The 21,224-nt window shown below is 38.7% G+C and overlaps 1 protein-coding gene across 1 annotated transcript in view; it reads left to right on the top strand.

The window, feature by feature from the left end:
• Positions 1–21,224, top strand: part of RYR2 (ryanodine receptor 2) — a 908,577-nt gene that overhangs the window by 68,261 nt on the left and 819,092 nt on the right. Inside the window, 1 exon segment of the mRNA XM_030194683.1 lies at positions 2,337–2,441. Within this exon segment, the coding sequence (XP_030050543.1) occupies positions 2,337–2,441 (105 nt within the window).

Genomic DNA, 21,224 nt, shown 5'->3' with positions numbered 1-21,224 from the left:
CTTCTTTGTCATCCTTTATCTTTTGTAACATCAATTGTATCTGTCACCCTGGAATGGCGTTGCCATAACAGGTCTTTGTAAGCTACATTGAGCCTGCAAATAGGTGGGAAAATGTGGGATACAAGTGCAATAAAGAAATAAATAAATAAAATACTATCACATAGCATAATTAAATAAATAATACAAAAGCATTACATAGGGGGACTTTTACTAAGCGGTGGTAAGCCCAATGCGGGCTTACCACTTGCTAATCCGGAACTATTGCTGGCCCAAAGTGGCTACCGGCAGTACTTCCGGCTGGAGTGCATGCCATTTCTGGCACTCCGGGAAATTTTTTTTCTAGCGTGGCACTAACCTGGTGGCAATCGGGCATTGCCGCATGCTGCTTGGTTACCGCGGGAGCCTTTACCACCACCTCGATGGCTGGCGGTAAGTGCTCCCCATTTATAGCCACGTGGTAAGGGTTATCTTACCGTGTGGCCATTTTGGGGGGGCTTTTTACCCACTGCATTAAAAAGGACCCTGGAAAAATGGCCGTTGCTGCTACTGCAGGGTTCTTTTTCCCACAGCTTAGTAAAAGGACCCCATAATTAACTAATTGAAAAGTACATTGATAAATAACTAATGAATAAATAATCATAAAATAGAATAACCAATAACACCTGCAATAAATATATAACAAATAAACATATGTGTGTCCATTGATAAAGATAAAGTCCTTTTGATAATCTTAAAAAAAACCCAAAACAGATAAATCGGTCTCCTGATTAAAATCTTTTGGTATGACAGTATCATGTTTAAAAATACATTTCTGTTCTGCCTGTAACAACATTTTTTCTGTTGAAGATATAAGTGGCGACATTCTACATTCTTTTATTCTTAGACCACAAAGGTCTTTTTTAAGACCAATTTATACTAAGATCATCAATTCATAACTATACCGTCAAAGACTCCTGAGGCAGTCCTGTGGCCGAAACACAGTACTGTGTTGAGTCTACATTAAAGCTTGTTCATCATATATCACAGCCTCCTGGAATCATTGGTCCACTTCCCACTCCTTTTCTTACATTCTGACATCCGTGGGATTTTGTGTTCTTCCACTTTGTTGGATTACCTACCCTCATACCTTGACCCCTAGTATTAAGCCATGCGTGAGAAGTTCTTCCTGTCTTCCTTTCCATACCATAAAAATGTCTTCTATATATCTACACCACAGAACAATATGTGCCTTATATAAATTGTCAGAGATATGTACTTTCTCAAAGTTAGCAACATAAAGGTTTGCTATGGAAAGGCCATTGTTGCCCCCACAGCAGATCCCTTTATTTGTTTGAAAAATACATCCCTCAAAATAAAGAGTTCTCTTTTAAAGCAATTGATGCCAATTCAAGTATAAATTCAGTCGGAATTCTCAAATTAGTTATTCTTTTGCTTAGAGTATCTCTAACAGTATCCAAGGTTTCAACCTGAAGGATGTTGATGTATAATGATCCTACATCCAAACTAACTGGAATGATAACTTTATCTGTCAGTGCTAAATTGTTCAATATATTGTGTACAGTCCTGTACATAAGAGGGAATTGAAAGTACAAGTGGTCTCAAAAAAATGTCAACAAATCTTAACAGTGAATTTAGTTAAGGGGAAACCATCAGAGGGAACAATGGTTTACAGCTGAGTATATAAAGAAACCCTGGACAAAATAAACAGTGACTATTATAGTTAGAATAGAAATTTCCACAATAATCTGTACCTTTCAGCCATCAACCCTATCAGTGATATAAGCCTTCCTGAAATTCTTTTTTCCAATTTATACAATATTCAGAACCAGGTGAAAGAATATTCAGTCCATTCTCTATCCCTTTGTTTGTGCCACTGATAAATATAGGCCTGTTATTATGTTATATATGCAAAATGCCTGTCCTTTGCAAGTTTCCTGGCAGGAGAAAGCCATTTTTTTTTATATAGAGGCTGGGATGATTGCCAGTTCTGTCTTTTAAGCCTATAAGGAAAACCCTGTTCATGGCCTTCATACATCACCTCTGTTATCCAACTGAGCCTTGCTGATTTGGTGGCCAGGACATCTAAATACAGGTCTCCGTGAGCAAAACATTGTACTAACATTAAACAGCAGAGCCAACCTGTATCTGTTCACTTGGCCCTTTAGCTGTATCTATGTTTCTGCATTATTTGTTGGGGTTTTATTGTATCAGTCAAAGAGCATAACTGAGTTGTGATGATTAAGGAAACAGGCGTACACCAGAAAACAGTAAAAAAACAATGCTTTTTGGTATCAGTAACCTTTCAACTAATGCTATGCCATGCTCTCTTTCACTAGAATGTCCCTCCAGATCTGTCCATTTGCACCTTTGTGCTGGAACAGTCCTTATCAGTGCGGGCTCTTCAAGAAATGCTGGCTACCACTGAGGAGAAGGCTGAAGGGGTAAGTCCTTCTTTTCATGCTCTGTGATTGAACAACTTCAGACAGCACAGTTTTCTTTCACAGGGTTGTCTCTAAAGGTTGTAATGAGAAATGATATAAGTACATAATTACATAAGTATTGCCATACTGGGGCAGACTGAAGGTCCATCAAGCCCAGCAACCTGTTTCCAACAGTGGCCAATCCAGGTCACAAGTACCTGGCAATATCCCAAAACAGTACAATATATTTTATGTTGCTTATTCTAGAAATAAGCAGTGGATTTTCCCTAAGTCTCTTTTTAATAATGGTCTATGGACTTTTCCTTTAGAAAGCCAGCCAAATCTTTTTTAAACTCCGCTAAGCTAACCGCTTTTACTGCATTCTGTGGCAACAAATTCCAGAATTTAATTACATGTTGAGTGAATAAATATTTTCTCTGATTTGTTTTAAAGTTACTTCATTTGAAGCTTCATTGTGTGCCCCCTAGTCCTAGTATTTTTGGAGAGAGTAAACAAGCGATTCATATCTACCCATTCCACTCCACTCATTATTTTATACTCATTGGTAGTGTATTGTTTGAGCTATGATTATAACAAGTAGGTCAACATGGTTACTTGGATTACAAGTGCTGTGTTAATAATAATTAGGACGATCATGAAAAAGAAGTGAAACCACATACTCTGTGGAAATGGTGCAGAATCCAACTCATCTACAAACCTTTGCCAACAGTAGGTTATTGGATCTGCTCCCAAATGACCAGAAAACATGTTTGTAATGGTATATATGCATGACATTTCACAAGGTATCTGACACTTGCCTTATTGTACATTACTGGGGGGAAACCCCCCCCCCCTTTTAAATCCCTATACAGCATTACAAGTGTCACATGGAGGATGTCAGAAGAGTACACTTTAATTCCTAATACTGCAATGCATGCAAAACAAATGGTGTAACCTTAATTACTTGCTTTTAGAATTACATTAACATTTAAGTGCTCTGAAATGAAGCCCTTGATGTTTATTTTTTGTTTTAAAAAGCTGCTGTAAAGGTGGAAATTCTAGGTGGTGTTTAGTGATATATAAAATAAAATCTCCTGGTAAAAGGGGGATTTTAAAATACTCTGTTCGTACCTGGTCAACAGTAGAAAAAAAAAAGTGAACCTAGTGAGACAGAGCTCCCCCCCACCCCGTCCCCGAGTTTAATGTCTGTTATTTTGTATTTTAAACTGTTTGTGGAAACAGATAGGGAGACAATGAAGTGACTTGGGGAGAGTGGTTATGTGAGCATAGTAACATTGGTGAAAGTTGTGCATCAGAATTTTGATCAGATTGAAGGAGAGAGAGATGGTTTAGTGGGAGATTTGTGAGGTGCAAATTGCAGTATGTTTATTTTTAAAAAATTTGCTGTATCACCAATCTTGAAAATACTCAAGTCAAGGTGATTTACACTCAAAAACATCAGAAATAGAACGCTAATCATTAAAAAGAAAAGATCCAATCATTCCAAGGACACATACTCATTTCATCAAGCAGGACTCTAAGCAAGAGGTTGATGAGAGTGTGGATAAGGGTTTTGGTAGTGTGCTCAGAAAGGAATGGACAATTTTGGTGATATTGTAGAAAGAAAAGACAGCTCTTATCAGTCTATTGGATCTGTGCAAAGAGAAGAATCACAGATGACCCCAAGGTTATGAACTAAGGTGACAAGGAGGTTGAAAGTGTCATCCACAGAAATAGAGAATGGGAATAGAGGAGAGGTAGGTTTAGGGGGAAAGATAAGAAGCTCAATCTTGGCCACGTTCAGTTTTAGATAGTGGTGAGTCATCCAGGCAGCAAAGTCTGACAGTCAGGCTGAGACTTGGGCTAGGATTCATGGTGAAATGTTTGGCATAGAGAGGTAGATCTCGGAGCCATGAGTGTGAAGGTAGTGCTGAAAACCAAGCGAGGAGATCAGAGCACCAAGGGAACAAATATATATTGAGAGGAGAAGAGGTCCCAAGACAGACCCTTGAGGTACACTGATTGAATATCTAAGCCAAAATAAATCCACGGTGGTCAGCACTTTTAAACACACTGACCGCCACAAGCCGAGTATCAGGGATTGTATGAACATTAATGCAGTTGCAATAATGCTGTCTTGATATGCCTTAAACAGTACTGGAGGTATTTTAATGTATCTATGTCAGTCTTTTTACTTCTCTGTTTAATTATTGTCATTTCCTTCTGTTTTTCTAAAGATGTGGTATTTAAATTGCTTTGTTGTAATTACTATATAAATCACTTTATTCATGTTTTGCTCACACCTTTTTCAGTAGTAGGTCAACATGAGTTACATTCAGGTACACTAGCTATTTCTCTGTTCCTGGAGGGCTCACAATCTAAGTTTGTACCTGAGGCAATGGAGGGTTAAGTGACTTGCCCAAGATCACAAGGAGAAGCAGTCGGATTTGAACCTGCCACCTCTGGGTATTAAGACAGATGCTCTAACCACTAGGCCACTCTTCCACATTTTGTTGTCAAAACGTGGGGTATAAATGTGCAAAATAAATAAATAAATAACTTCTAATAAATATAAACATAACCATGTGTATGCAGTCACACAAGTTTCAAGTCTTTTCCTGCTTACAAAACAGGTGTTGCACACAGAAGAAACTTTTGAAATTACCCCTTGTTTTTCTATGCATCTACTTTTTATACATGAATACTCATGGACAAGTTTATAAGAACCTATTTGAGTTCATAAACATTGTTCTACATTTTCAAGGCACTTTCACAGAGATAGAAATGTAGACCTGTAAATTAACAGTCTGACAATTCCCTTACTCTAGTGAAAAAAGTGTGTGTTCATAACTATAAAAGTATATACATAATTACTTGAAGTAACCAAAAATGTAAGAGTAGCAAACATAAGACAAACTACTCCAAAAAATGTTTGCTTAAACTCGGAATTAGAACCATTCACTGGAGGCCTCTTAAAGTTCAGTTCTAACAAATATGGCTTCAAAGCTCCCAGGTTATTGAGTGCAACCCCTCCCCCCCAAAAAAACCCCCAAAAACAAAACAAACACTCAGCAGACACCCAATAACTGGAGTCCTAAATTTTATTTATCATAGGCCCTTTTTTACCAACCAGATTTTGAGTCCAGGATAGGAGGAATTCTCTTGAGCTCCGAAGCTAAGTATTTTTCTCCAGTTCAATAGCTCAGCACTTTGGTGTCTTGGAACTGTGATTATGAGTTAATTATTTTGGAACTGTGTTGATGCTTTATGATTTCTTTTTATGGCTATTTTTGAAATTTTTCAGGTGTTGGAACTGTTCATGGAGATTTGCTTGGGAATTTACCAGGTTTTTTGGGAACAGTTGATTTTTCTCCATTTGGAGTATTTTTCCACTGTTGTCTTTGCCCTTTTTCTGGTTGGTAAAAAAAGGCCTATGAAAGTACAATTTGTGTCTGTGGTTATTGGTTGTCTGGTGAGTGTGTTTTTGCCCTCTATACCCTGGGAGCATGGGGGCCATGTTTGTTAGAATTGAACTTTAAGAGGCCTTCAATGAACAGTTCCAATTCTGAGTTTAAACAAACATTTTTTTGAGTAGTTTATACATAATTACTTACATTAGTGGCCAGGAAAAAGGAGGTGGCTGTGGGGTCAGTATTGGAGAGAAGTTGAGGATGGGAACTGCATGGGAATCACAGATGGCCCATACACACTGTGCTATAGCTTGTCTGGTCTCTTTGGAGGGGGGGAAGGAGGGGAGGCAGCAATTTGCACTGTCTGAGGAGGCAGTGAGGAGCAGTGATGAGGAATGCTGGAGCCACAGATCGGGGTGTGCATCGTTTATCATTTATCGATTATTTGTTTACTATACTGTCACTTATTGCATTGCGAATCAGAACGGTTTACACATCTAAAAAATACAATAACAAAGTATATAATTTAAACTAGGAAATCCATTTTCTGATAGGATAGCACAAACTAAGCATCCATATAAGAGATAAAAACAACAACAATCATTTTCATCAGTCTTATATAATTATCTAAATTATAGCCCCTCCTTATTGCGTAAAGCAATTTGTGTCATACCTGTGTGGTTTTCTTTATCAACAGAAGAGATCATATTTCAAAAGCAGTTTTAAAAAAAATAGTTTTTAGAGATATACGGAAATGAGTGAATGATTCTTCTCCCTTGATTGATTTTGTTATGATCATGGCACTATACACTGCTTTATCTTAAACATGACAATCATGCTGCATTTTAATTGGGGGGCAATGCAGTTAACTTATGGTGATATTTCCTTTACATTATCTGAAAAGGAAGCTATTGAGGAGGCTCCTACAGACAAGTTTTGTAGTTATTGTGCATTCATTATAGCAATTTATATGTGCTACTGCAAATTTTTACTTCACATTTACACATATTCCCCCTAATTCTATAAACTTAGGTGCACAATTTTGCAGCTAATGTGTAAAATTGTGCACACAAGTTATAGATTAGTGCCTAACTTAGGGCCCCTTTTACTAAGCCGTGTAGGTACCTACACGCGCCCAACGCGTACCAAAATGGAGTTACCACCCGACTACCGCGTGGCTCTTGTGGTAATTTCATTTTTGACGCGTGTCTGCTACATGCGTCTGAAAACTGTTTTTTATTTTCTGGCACGCATAGCAGACACGCGTCGTGGCATCTGACGCGCATAGGTCCTTACCGCCCAAATTCTTTACCGCTAGGTCTATGGACGCGTGGCAATTTTGATTTTGCCGCACGAGGGCTGAGGTTGTATACCCTTTGTGTAAATACTCGTGCAAAGTTAGGCGCTCAGATGCTGACTTAGGCTACAATTCTATAACAGTTTCAGTGGCCAAATTTGCCATTATGGAATACTTTCTTAGCGCTCAATTTTGTTGTGCCTAAGTTTTAGGGTCCTTTCTTAAACCTAGCCCATTACTTTTCTGTGGAAAATCTACCTGCACAAAAAAAGAAGTGCGAAGTTTGTGCGTTTTTTTAATACTTGTGGCAAAGTTTAAGGGGAATATATTTCCATATTGCTTTTTGAAAAGTAGTGTAGTCTGTGGATGAGAATTACCTGTCCCAATGCAAACAGCCTGAAAGTAACCCCTAGGCTATGCTGCTTCTCATTTTAATGAGAGTTGTACATTGCTTGAGTGTGTGCAGTGCTGAAGGTTGGTCTGTTGTAATTCTCTTCCAGATTTTATGATGTTGCCTCATTTGGAGTCATTCAAATGTATCGTATGTAACCATAGAACAGTGCAACAGTGATAGTGCACAGTGTAGCCTGATGGCACAACATAATAATAATTCTTTGCATTTTATTTTGCTGAATAACCTTATAATGATAAAGGAAAAAATAAAGTTACATAGAAAAATGAAGGCAGATAAAGACCACGTGGCCTATCCAGTCTGCCTATCCATACCATCTACTCTCCCTATCACTCTCTTAGAGATCCTGTGTACTTGCCCCAAGCTGTCTTGAATTCAGATACTGTTTTCTTCTGCACCAGTTCCATCTGGAGGCTGTTCCACAATTCACCACCTTTTCTGTGTAGAAGTATTTCCTCAGGTTAGTCCTGCGTATATCCTTTTTCACCTTCATTCTATGCCCTCTCATTCCAGAATTTCCTTTTAGTTGAAAGAGACTTGCCTCCTGTTCATTTTTGCCACAGAGGTATTATATGCCAACAAGATATTTAAACTTTTCTGTCATATGTCCCCTCTCTTGACTTTCTTTCAAAGTATACATATTGAGATCTTTAAGTCTGTCCCCATATGCTTTATGATGAAGATCACTGGCCATCTTAGTAGCTGCCCTCTGGGTCGACTCTCTTGAGGTCTCCAGATTTGTATACAATATTCTAAATGAGATCCCACCAGAGTCTTTTATCACCTCCTTTTTCCTACTGGCCATTCCTCTCCCTATGTACCCAAGCATATTTCTAGTTTTTGTTGTCACTTTTTCATCACATACAATTACACCCAAGTCCCACTGCTCTTTCATGCCGAAAAGTTCTTCACCCCTTAAACTGTACCATTCCCTCGTGTTTAAACAGCCCAAATGCATGATCTTGCATTTTTTAGCATTAAATCTTAGCTGCTAAATTCTGAACCATTCTTTAAGCTTCACTAGGTCCTTTCTCATGTTATCCATCAGGGGTGTCTACCCAATTGCAGATTTTGGTATCATCTGCAAAGAGGCAAACCTTACCAGACAGCCCTTTTGCAATATGTTGATAAACTATACTGTTGTTTGAAGCAGCTTTTCCAGACAGTTAGATGTTCCACTTAATTTAAGCTTTGTTCTTATGATTGCATTACATAACAAATTGCATGCCTGACACATTAAGATATTGGAATTAAGAAAACCATTGGGATGTGGCATTTCTAGCTCATGTTTGATACACCACAATAAGACCTATTGAAAATTGTAGGAAGTGCAATGTGTCTTAATGGGAAAAGTGCCAATGCAATTCTGATTCTTCTCATAATGTTCTCTAGCATTACACTGCAGTCTCATTTGCATTGTGCTTAGTGAAATAATACTATTTAGATGACATTTGTAGTGGTTTTAGAATCCCCCAGTTTTCCTTAAAGCTTCTTTTACAGCCAGCACATCCCTGAACACATACCCAAGAGAATGTGTGTGGAATCTTAATGATTTGAAATGGAGATCACACAATAAGAACAGCCAAGGATGGCTGAGCTCCTTTATAGCCAAGACACACTCACAGTTTATAGAGGTAGCTGTATACAAAAGGAGCAGTGTGTGGAGAGACCAAGATGGCTGCCACTGCATGACGTTGGGCTTACTTCCTTCCCATTTGTATTTGCTGTTTCTATTGTTTTTGAACCATGGCAATGAGAAAACAGAAGGGGAAAATAATCAAGTCTTACCAAGTACCCACCCAGCTGACCAGTTGTCAATGGATCAGTTAGTGAAGACTGCTCTTCTGACTTGGGATGCTGTAGCATTGGGAGAAGGAGGACTCCCATACATTGAGGAAGGCGTTTTGCTGAGTCTGCCTGCTCACATTCCTTACCAGCCTGCTACCAAGTGTTAGCCAATAGTGAGAGGGGGAGTTGGTCCCTTACTTGTGTTGTTGAATGCCATTGGAACAGGAAGAATGGAGCCTGCAAAGCTTTTGAGAGGCTGTGATCAACTAAGAATGTACTACAATACTCAGAGATTGTCATTTGTGCTCTCACACGGTTCAATATGTAGTGTTGTAGTCACATCATTACCACACATACCAATGCGCAGACTCCTGAGGCAGGAGGATATGCCAAAACATGGCTCAATGTTGAGTCTTCAAGATGCATTCAAGATTTCCTCATACATGATTGGTGAAGTCTCAAAATGTGTGTTATGTATTTGCTGACCGTAAACAACGTCAAGCTTTTCTAGATAATAAAGTAACGGAATTCATGCAATAGTGGCTTTTGTTTTTTTGTTTGTTCCTTTTTTCTTCTAATAAGTTTCTTCCTTAATTTCTCTGATCTGTCCCTGTTTTGAGGACCATGAAAGGATGGGATTGTATTTTTTTTTTTTTTTTTGCTTTTATGATCTATATAGTGAATGATTCTTTATGGCTTGCCATCCTAATTTCTTTAGCAAATGTATTTTGCTTGTATATTTTTGTTATAGTTGCTAGAAAACAAACAAACAAACAAACATACAATTCCCTCCCCCCCTCAAAAGGAGCAGGTTGGGGGGGAGGACTTCATTTGAAGAGCACAGAGAGCATAAGTATGAGAGAGAGTGAGAGAAATCAATATGTAGTTCTGTTGTTGTAAAAATCATTTCTGGTGGCTGTTGCACCATGAAATATTAGGTTATTAAAACGTAAGCCACCTTTATAAATCATCTGTAGTAGGTTCTATCTAGGAATGTTTCACACCACTCTATATATTTTTTTATCTTGGCTAACAACAATCTATATAATAATGCGATAACCTCTTTCTGAGGCCCAGTTTCAACTTGATAGTAACATGAAGACATCTTCTGATAACTAAACTCACGGCAGGAAAATAACAGCTTTGGCCTTTTCCTTTATGTATTTTAATTTTTGTAGGGAAAACACTGATATTCTGTTAATATTAAGTTTGATGAATCATTTATGTAATAAATGTAGAAATATTTTTAGATCAGCGGGTGGGTTGAGGAAGACTGCCAACAATGATATTTTGCTGGGTTGCACTTACTTTTGTTTTAGTGTCAGCCCTCTTACTGTTTCTAGGCAAATGTCATTATTAGTCTGCAAAATAAAAAATCGCCTTAGGTTAACATGACCACTGAAAGATTTAAAATACTTGTGCTGTTTCAGTACTTGAACTGTGGGAAATATGGAGTTATACGTACTAGATTCCATGTTTAAAGTGGGATTCAAGGACCATCAACCAGTTCGATTAGATCTACAAATATTGAACCCATTGTAACCTTATAGGCAAGCATTGGAGCAAGTTGATACCGGGGTCAGTTTTCAGCTGGTGGACATGATCTCCCCTGGGCAAAGACATGGATTTAGAAGCCAGGCCCAGGGCAGAGTTAAGCAATGTGGGAAACAGACAGGATCAGGAACCAGATGTGGAGCAGGAATTGATGTGGAACCACAATCACAGGTATAATGGGAACTAACTACAGTACAGGAGTCAAGCATGAGATAAGAACCAATTGTAATGCAAGATTCAATCATGACGCAAGTAAGGAAATCTTACCTTGAAGCAGTCCAAGTAGCTAGGATAGCAGTAGAGGAAAGTCAGCCCCCCTCCCCCAAAGTAAAACTGTTGAACCAGCAAGGAATTGTCTGACTGGGCTTACTTATGTATTGCAATTGATATTGCTGGTCCAGAGGTAGGCTTCCCCTTCCCCTCATTATCACATTTTTGGGAGCTCAGGCTGTAGCTAAGCAGTAGTTTCTGTGCCTCAACTGCAAGTCTCTAGCCCCTAGCCTGTGAAGCAGCAGGTTTGGTGCATGGTAAACCCTTACACTGGTATTGTCACTGTGTTAAATGTCAGCACTGACACTTAGGGCTGGATTCAGTAAATGGTGCTCTAAATTTGGTGCTGAAAAAATTGCCACTGAGTGGTATTCTGTAAAGGGCGTTCTGGGATGGGTGCCCTTTATAAATAGCGTGTAGTGGTGGGACACGTGTTCAACTTTGGGTGTATAGATTTACACCAATTAAAACCAGGTGTGAATCATGGCACTTAAGTTGGATATGGATCCACACTATTCTATAAAACTGCATGCATCTTAAGGGAATGCCCCTGACCCGCACATGTCCCTCCCATCATTATGCCTCCCCCTCTTTTTCAGATCCACACATATGAAAAATGCTAGTACCAATAAGGATGTCACCCCTGTGGGGCAGCACTTTACAAAACCAGGTTACTGTACCAGTGATTTCATGGTAAGAATCCTGAAATGGAACTTTAAAACAATATAGGAATGTAAGACCTTTGAAGTCAGAATGATTAAATATTTTGACACCCACCAGACAGGACTTAACAAAGATCTGGGTTTTCTAGCCCATTATAAACCATAAAATTGTACTGCTTTGTCACCCTCCTGTCTCCATGCATATCTCCCTGTCCCTCATCCACCCGACTCTTCCTGTCTCCCACCTATCCACCCCCATCCTGTTAGACTGTCACTGAAATGCTTTGATGTTTCACTTATATATACTGTCATCTACCAACATTTGCTTATTTCCGATCTGACGAAGAAGGGCAACCTTCGAAAGCTAATCAAGAAATGTATTAAGTTATGTCCAATAAAAAAGGTATCATCTTATTTTCTTTTCCATGTGTTTTATTTCTATTGATTACCTTTAAAAGTGGACTAACATGGCTACCACACCTCTCTACTGCAGATCCACATAGAAACAAGTGCTATTCTGAAAAGGGGTTCATAAGTATGTTTCTGTCCCATTTTGGTGCCTTACCATAGAAATATAATAGGAGGCATCTCGGCATTTACTGCCAGCTGATTTCTACCGTGAGCTAAAAACACTACTGTGGCTTAGTAAAAGACTCCCTAAATTGTATAAATAAATCGCTCTCACTTCAAACTAGCAGCACCTGAACCAAGCACCTTAGTAAAAGGACCCCTTAGATACTTGTCGGGCTACTTGAATTTTAGTAAGCATTTGAAAACTTGGTTTTGTTTTGTAAATACTCGAATTTGCTTTTAATATTGTACCTTTAAGTGTTATTTTTAATATGTAGAGTTTCACTGGGCTATTCCCAGTTTTCTTTGTTTTGTAATCTGCGGTGAGTTGTCTAGGTTTTTGTGGAATATAAGCATTTACAGTATGTTATGTTATGATGGGAAAAGAGCTGTTATGAGGAGCTTTAGTGATGGTGTTGGTTCATGATATAAAGCTCACAAATCTTTTTTTTAATTCTTTATTTATTCATTTCACATTTATATTAATAACAGAACATAAATGTATGGAAATATCAGAAATAACATACGGTATTACAAAATACCACCCATAACTGAAGAAATAACTTTTTTCATTTTGTCCACAATATGTCGAATCAAGAGCTAAGAAATATAAAGCAAATGGAAACAATTACATACATTTAAATAGCAGATGAGAGAGCAAAACATCCACAGCCAATTTTACAGCACTCTCCATAACTATGGGGCTATCTCTATTGGCGGTACAGCCTTTTCTTTTGACTCAATAAATTTGAGTAATTTTTTAGGACTAAAGAAAAGATAATTAACCGATTGCAAAGAAATACAGCATCGACAAGGAAATTTTAAATTAAAGGAACCTCCCAACTTCAAAATTCTAGATTTGTAGGTTAAGAATTCCTTCCTTTTCTTTTGATTTGCTGAATATCCTCTCCTTTATTCTTATATACACAAATATTTTGCGTTTGGATTGGTTTTGAATAGCACATTCCAGCACATGCACAGATACGTGCTCAGACATCCCAAGTGTCAGTTTGTGCACAAGATACAACTGTCACTGGTGCATACCGTGTGAGCCTGCACCCAATGCACTCCCCCATGTTAGCTTACATTTTTCCCGGATTCTATTTAAGCTGCCCAAATTTGTGCACATGCCCAAGATGCGTGTATAAATTAAGGGGCCCTTTTACTAAGAGGTGATAAGTCCAACACGGGCTTACCGCTTAGCAATCTGGAACTACCACTGGCCCAATGCGGATGCTGGCGGTAGTTCCCCCCCCCCCCCCCGGCTGCGTGGTATTTCTGGCATTAGCGGAAATATTTGAAAAAATATTTCTGCAGGAGGTTACCTGGCGGTAAACGCTGCCCGGTTACCACCAGATTAGCGTGGGAGCCCTAGCCACCACCTCAATGGATGGTGGTAAGTGCTCCCCCCACAGGGCCACATAAAAAGAGCATTCTTACTGCATGTCCATGTCTTGTTTGTCCTTTTTACCTGCTGCGGTAAAAAGGACCTCAGTGTATGGCAAAAATGGCCCCCACTGCTATCGCAGGGCCATTTTTACTGCAACTTAGTAAAAGGGCCCCTAATCGAGTAATGAACTCTTAACTATAAATAATTGGGTGACAACCAAGTATTGAAGTTAATTGACCCTCATTAAAATTTGCACATGCATCTGGCTGTGCACTGTTCTTTGAGATATGGCACCTAACTCTACTAGTGTGTAACTCAAAAGGGGGTGTGGCTACGTGCGTGTCAGAGACGTTCCAAGAAGTTGCGTCTGTAGTTATAGAATATGGCCTCAGCACACTTAACTTGCGTACCAGCATTTACACCAGGTTTCAGCAGGCTTAAGTCCAACGACGAAAGTTAGATGCATGAATCAACACTACTGTTTTTTTCTTTTAGCTTTTATGATAATTTAATTTTTGGCAGGCTAGCACCGTACTTCCAGATGGTGTCACAGCTTGCTTTTATTAATATTGACATTTCATGCCATTGGTACCTGTTCTATACACAGTGCTTTTCCAAATTAAATCATTTCCATTACTGGGTGATCCTTGCTGTAGAAAAATGGTGGTTTCTATGTTGTTGTTATTGTTGTTTTAAGTTTCATGAACACCTTTGCAAAATGCTGCATAACCAAGGGGGGGGAGGGGGGTAATTCATCAAGCAGCATTAGGGTCTTAACGTGCGTTGAGGGATTTAGCCACTTGCTAAATGCTAAGAAGTTCATTTTATATCTATGGGCTTCTTAGCATTTAGCTCACATTAATTCCCATAGGGTCCATTTTACAAAGCAGCAGTAAGCTCAACGCTGGCTTACCATGCACCAATTCGGAGCTACCGCCGTCCCAACACGAGAGCTGGTGGTAGTTCCAGCCCCAGCGAGTGCCATTTTCCATGCTACAGGAAATCAGACCTGATTTTCTGGTGTGGGGTTTACCCAGCAGTAATCGGGCAGTGCTGCGAGCTGTCCGGTTACCGCTGGGTTAGCATGGGAGCCCTTTCCACCACCTCGATGGGTGGCGGTAACTGCTTCCCTCCCGCATGGCCATGCAATATAGCCATGTATTTTTTGAGCCTCTTTACCTGCTGCCATAAAAAGGGCCTCAGTGTGGCAAAAGTGATCCCCTCTGCTACTGCAAGGCCCTTTTTACTGCAGCTAGGTAAAAGGGCTCCTTAAAGTGCGTTAAGGCCCTAATTGGGCTTATTTGTGCCCCCTGCACTGTTGTCACTAGAAAAACGGTTCTCAACTTGTGTTCTGTTATGACACACCTGACTGACTGTATTCATGGGTGGGACACAGTAAACATTACAATATGCAGCTGAATTAAAGGGAAAAAAAAGATCCCAAGTATCATTTCACTGTAGTTAAAAGTGGCGCAAGAGAAATTAAACTATTCTTAACAATTTACTTTTTAAAATAAATGTTATTGAAATGAGAGTTACTGAATTTATTCTTATAAATATTTAAAATATTTGCTTGTTTCATTAATGAGATATCTGGGACTGATGTGCTGCACTTACTTTTTCTATATTTGGATTTAGCTCAGAACTTTTTTAGTAGTAGCTCAAGGTGGGTTACTTTCAGGTACACTAGGTACTGAATGGTAGACAAATTCACACTAATCTTATTGTCAATATCAACAACCTTGTTAACCTATCCTGGAATCAATACAGGGCAGCGTTACAGCATTTTCTCTTATGGCTTCCAAAAACAAAAGAAAAATCAAATTTTTGTTATCACTTCAGTAATAGTAACACAAAATCCCTCCACTGCCACAAAAAATCAGAGTCACAAATTAATCTCTGGGAGCAGTTTAACATAGGAGAAATAAAAACGAAGTTCATGTCATCCTGTATGGAACAAAATACAAAGAAGTAAGAAATGCACATTCCCAAAACTAGCAATTTTCCAATCACTAAAAATCAAAGATTAAATTATTTTTTGTTTGTTTTTTTAACCACTGTTGTTTGAGGGAGAAGGGGGAAAAAGGAGACCTGCAAGGTTTTCACCTTGAGCTGGCAGCAACAGTAATCATTAGGAAGTTTCCAAGTTTATTTAATTCTCGTTATACCTCCCATTGCCAACCACCTGAGCGGTTTACATTTAACCTAGCTGGACTTTGTTCTGCCCATTTAAAACCTTTTGCATATTGGATGCATGGTCTTTAATGAAAGCATCAGGGTGTCCCAGTACACTGATTGACTACTACTACTATTACTTATCATTTCTATAGCACTACTAGATGTACACAGCACTGTACACTTGAACATGAAGAAACAGTCCCTGCTCAACAGAGCTTACTATCTAATCAGGACAGACAAACAGGACAAATAAGGGAATTACTAAGGTGAGAATGATAAAATATGGATACTGAACAAGTGAGTAAGGGTTAGGATTTAAAAGCACCATTAAAAGGTGGGCTTTTAGCCTAGATTTGAAGACGTCCAAAGATGGAGCTTGACATACCAGCTCAGGAAGTCTATTCCAGGCATGTGGTGCAGCAAGATAAAAGGAACGGAGTCTGGAGTTAGGGGTGGAGGAGAAGGGTGCAGATAAGAGAGATTTACCCAGTGAATGGATTGAGATTCACTGCTGTAGAATATTCTTCTCCAAAGTAGATCTAAATAGGAATGTGTGATAAAAATGCAAACATTTTTTGATCCCATTCTGTGAAATGTGAATGTATCAATGTGTAAAAAAATAGAATGCTCTTAGAATGCAATAATTGGAGGATTTACAATAAAGTTTATGAATCGGATGTTCCATACAAACTAAATGTGGGGCTTGGCAGGGGAGAATAAATTGATTGTGGATGTGCAGAGATCATGATATGTCCAGCACCTGGCTTATGCTGTGCAAGGATTGATCTAATGTGACAGTGTGTGGGAACAGGATGAGAAGTTATGATTATACTTGTAAAGTATGGGCAGGGAGGAAGGGAAGGTGTGAAACAAGAAGTAAAGAGATCTGTTCCAGGCTTTAAAGCTCTATAGCAGAGAGTTTTATGAAGCAGGCACATGAATTTTTCTGCCATCAAATAGAAATACGCTTTTACAGTCGGGGGTTAAGGTCCCTGGAAGAAACTAAATAAAGCCTATTGCAGGATTAATCTCTGCTGTGGAAGTTTTGAGAAATGATAGTAGGACTGCTGTTTTTTTGGCCAGTTACTCCATTATTCTCCATGAGCATAAAACACTTTATGCATTTATATTCGTAAAGGGCAAATTTCAAAATGTCCTGCAAAATTGACAGTGTTCATATAGGGTTGATACGCCCTATCAGAGTTCAGAAAGAAGGCTGAGGCAAGTAGCGATTTGGGAAGACTGCTGAATAAAAATAATTGCTATTCAGTTCTGGAGCTTGAGGTTATGTGGGTGGCTGAACAGTGGTAAATTGAGTAATAATGAACATGTAAACACGTTTTTTTGGACCCAGCCTGCTGTGAGCCATAGAATGAATTACCTGCTTCATTTCCCTCTGCCTCAGACTGATTTATGCCTTTTCAGACAAAGGTGATATCGGTTTTCTGGAGAAAAAGGTAACAAACTACATTGAACATAAAGGGCTGTGATACCAGTGTGATCTAAATGATATAGGAGACTTTATTTATTTCAACATTTGTACCTCTCATTTTCCAATCTAGTGTCAGTTCAATATGACTTACAGTGGAAATGTTACAGAGCAGTTTAGGATCGGACATAGGCAATGTTCAGGTTAGTCAGTGTTTCTAGAATGTGGTGTGTTGGCTGGTGTTTTACTTCTTGACTATGTGGGCATGTTGAAAAAGAATTTCCTGAAGAAGTGGTCTTTCAGGAGTTAGATATTTGTTCATGCATTTTAGGTCTTTCGGTAGTGTGTTCCAGGCTCTGGTGCATAGGTATGTGAAGCTGGTTGCATATGTTGATTTGTATTTTAGAAACACTAAGTATCACTCCTTTTATACAGTCTAAAGGTGAGCGCAAGACCTTGATCTAACATAAGAAATTTATATGAATAAAATAGCCTCAACAGCCCAGGGAACCTAACACTAGGACTCCACTGAAATGGCCAACATCATGGGCTCCTACCGCCTTCCGAAAAAAATCACAGATATCAAAAAACTCCCACACTTGGGGAGAAAAAGATTCTGTGAACAAAAAATGGAAAACGGAGTATCTTCCAATATCAAAAAATGATCAAAGTCTATAGAGAGTACTATTGGATGTAAGAAACTATAGTATCCATTCCTGGACCCCTCTAGATGAAAACTGGAAGCTATTGACAGATGAAACACAATTGCAATGTCTACTATTCAGCATATATCAGCAACAAAACATTCAAAAAATCAATAAATTAGCTTAAAGTGCTGATTTGTGCCTCTTCCAAAGTCTTTACGTCCTGATTCCCAGGTAGCAATAATGAAAGTGTTTCAAATAGCTCATTAGTTTCCTCCAGTCATACTTTTACGACGGTCATAAAGTTGAATACAATTTGTTCTTGTTCAATTTTTTTCAAAGTGGGTATTAATATATAATCCTCCACACTCGCAATGTCTTACAAACTTTCCCGACAGCAAGGGACCCCACTGTTTCGCAACCTTCATCAGGAGAAATATCAAAAACAAAAAATGTTTTTTCTTTTCTTTTCAATCCATCGCGAATAGTAGACATTGCAATTGTGTTTCATCTGTCAATACCTTCCACCACCCATTTTTCTTTTATCCCTTCACCATAACAAAATATATATAGGCACTACTACAGCATTTACAAGCAATAAATAAATAAATAAATAAATAAATAGCATGGACTGCCATTAAATGCTAGAGGCTATGAATATATCACTAGCGCCACAGAAGACCTAACAGAACTCCATTTAGGGGATCCTGTGCACACATGCAGTCAGAGAGAGCCCTGCCTTAATATATGGGCATCGTGCCAGAAATCAGGAAACTTTGCCATCACATGTATCACCAGTAAGCAGTGATTTCAGCTCGATATTTGGAGTGCAGTACTGTTTTCTTTTGTTCCAGTAAATGGATTTCTGACTCCTTATAAGAACCAATGTTACATCTATGTATTATTTAGGCTGGGAATATAAGTTACATTCTTTCTTCTTGGGGCAGCGGCCTACTAGTGTTCTGAATGAGAGGATGCTCCCTTTTCGGTACCTTGGGGGGAGGTGAGGAGAGGGCACCATCTTATCCCTTGCTTCAGGCAGCAGATTGCTTTCAGTCAGCAGGGTGGAAGGTTTACCTAACATATCAAATACCCTTGAGCTAACCTTGCTGCCATGGTTTTCTAATTCTAGGGTAGGTAAATAATGGATTTCATGTGTTTTTCATGTGCTGTCAATAGTACACACTTTTCTGAAAGAGTGTAGATTCTTTCCAAAAGAGTGTATGCTCTTAAGGACATTGCTCCTGTGATAATATACAGAAAAATACCCCAAACAAAACAAACATTCCCAGAAACGACATGGGAAAGGACTGAAAATGAAAAATTTTCTGGCTTCATACTCCTAATTAGCAGTGCCAGGATAACTTCTGGCTCCACTTTAACTCTACCACTAGACTTCCCCAGCACTACCCACATTGTGCTGAGGTGATCAGAGATGATTTTCAGCACAATTGTCCATTAATGCCACTGAAAATCACTGAGTGGGCCTGCAGAGTGCTAGTTATCTAGGTAGCAGGTCTGTTACGTGGATAATTAGCTTTGAATATCGGACCCTGTATATCTAGGTGGCTAAATAACCCTTTGGGAGCAGGAGCAGAGGTGGAGAGAAGCCTGATAATGCAAAGTATTAATGGTGGGTTTCATCTTCTGCACTCCAAGGAGGGAAGTTATCAAGATGTGGTAAAAGGAAGTTAAATACATAAGAAAGAAAGCAATGACCTGCTGTGATTCATGACAGGATAAAAGAAAGAAAAAAGGGAGTAAGACTAAATGATTGGTTTTCCCAAGGCAGCAAAGTGAAATGTAGTTGCCACAGGGATCCGTCCTGCTACCAGTCCATTTAAAGTTATGTATAAATGATCTGGAAAAGAAAACAATGAATGAAGTGAGCAAATTTGCGGATAATACAAAATGGATTAAAGGTGTGGAATCACAGGAGTTACAGGAGGACCTTGTGAGGTGAGTATCTCATAATGGTCAATCAAAATTTTCATAACTAATGAATGTAGCTTGGATAAGTGCAAAAAGTCACATACAGGGAAACATATTATTAACTATATGTACACAATGCTGGATTCTAAAATAGAAGCCACCACCCAAGAGAATAAGCTTTGAATCATTGTGGACAATAGATTGAAATCCTCAGCTTAGTATGTTAAAAAAATGGCCGATTTGTTTCTATTTTTCAAATTAATGGCTAATATTAACTGAACTTAACTATTTAACACCACTTATAGTGAATTGACTAATAGGAAAAAGGATCTCAGATTGAGCTACATGATATGTTTGCCCCAACTTCTATGTGGTTTTCTTTCATAACATGAGCAAGCAATCGATCATTAGTCCGAAAAACCTGTTTGATAATCTTTTATTTCTTGAAAACTATTATCCATTTTTTCTTTTTCTTTACTTTAAAAATTTGAACCTTTCGTCTTCTGTCTAATATTTCTGATTTACTTTCATTTGGCACATGAAATGCAGCTTAGCTAATACAACACAACTTATCTTAAAGAGGGTCCTTTTTTCCTCTTGCAACTTGATTTAAAGAAGATCCTGACAGGCACCCGTTTCACCTGGCTTGCTTCATCAGAAGATCTCCAATTTTGTTCTGCAATATAAAACATCAGGCAGTGTATAGTCTGGTATTGCGGAACATGTTCATCTAGTGTTGTTAAGGCTCACAGCAGTGAATAAAATGGCACCTAAGGTTTAAATAGATGCCAGCATCAGAGAATGAATCAGCCTGCACTGGCATTTCCTCACAACTGGATTGGATACAAAATCACTGATGTCATCTCCATGTCACGTTATCATGGTTTCATTTAAAGATCACAGAAAGCAAAGCCAATTTACAGAAGTATTCAAACCTATCGGCTCTAATGAATTGAGTTTGTGGATCCAGCATTGTTCTGTCTGTAATATTCTGCTATCTCTATGTGGTGGCACGTGATCAATCACAATGCACCTGAAAGACTCAAAGCCATGCTTGAACTGTAAGCAATGATTTACTAAAGGTGCTCCTGGTTTTGATCTGTGTATGCATGATTTATGTTCTGTCATATGTGTGTGTATACTCCCAGATGTCTTCCCAACATAAATCTTGTTGCATTGACATTGTAGAATATAAACAACAAACTTCTCTTGTAATTTGTTTCATGTCGTAAGTGATAAGATTTCTTATCTATAGGATTAATGAAAAC

This window comes from Microcaecilia unicolor, chromosome 3 (genome assembly GCF_901765095.1).
Source record: "Microcaecilia unicolor chromosome 3, aMicUni1.1, whole genome shotgun sequence".
In the NCBI taxonomy this organism is placed as follows: Eukaryota; Metazoa; Chordata; class Amphibia; order Gymnophiona; family Siphonopidae; genus Microcaecilia; species Microcaecilia unicolor.
The sequence above is the reverse complement of the archived record's forward strand: the minus strand, read 5'-3'. Positions and strand labels throughout refer to the sequence as shown.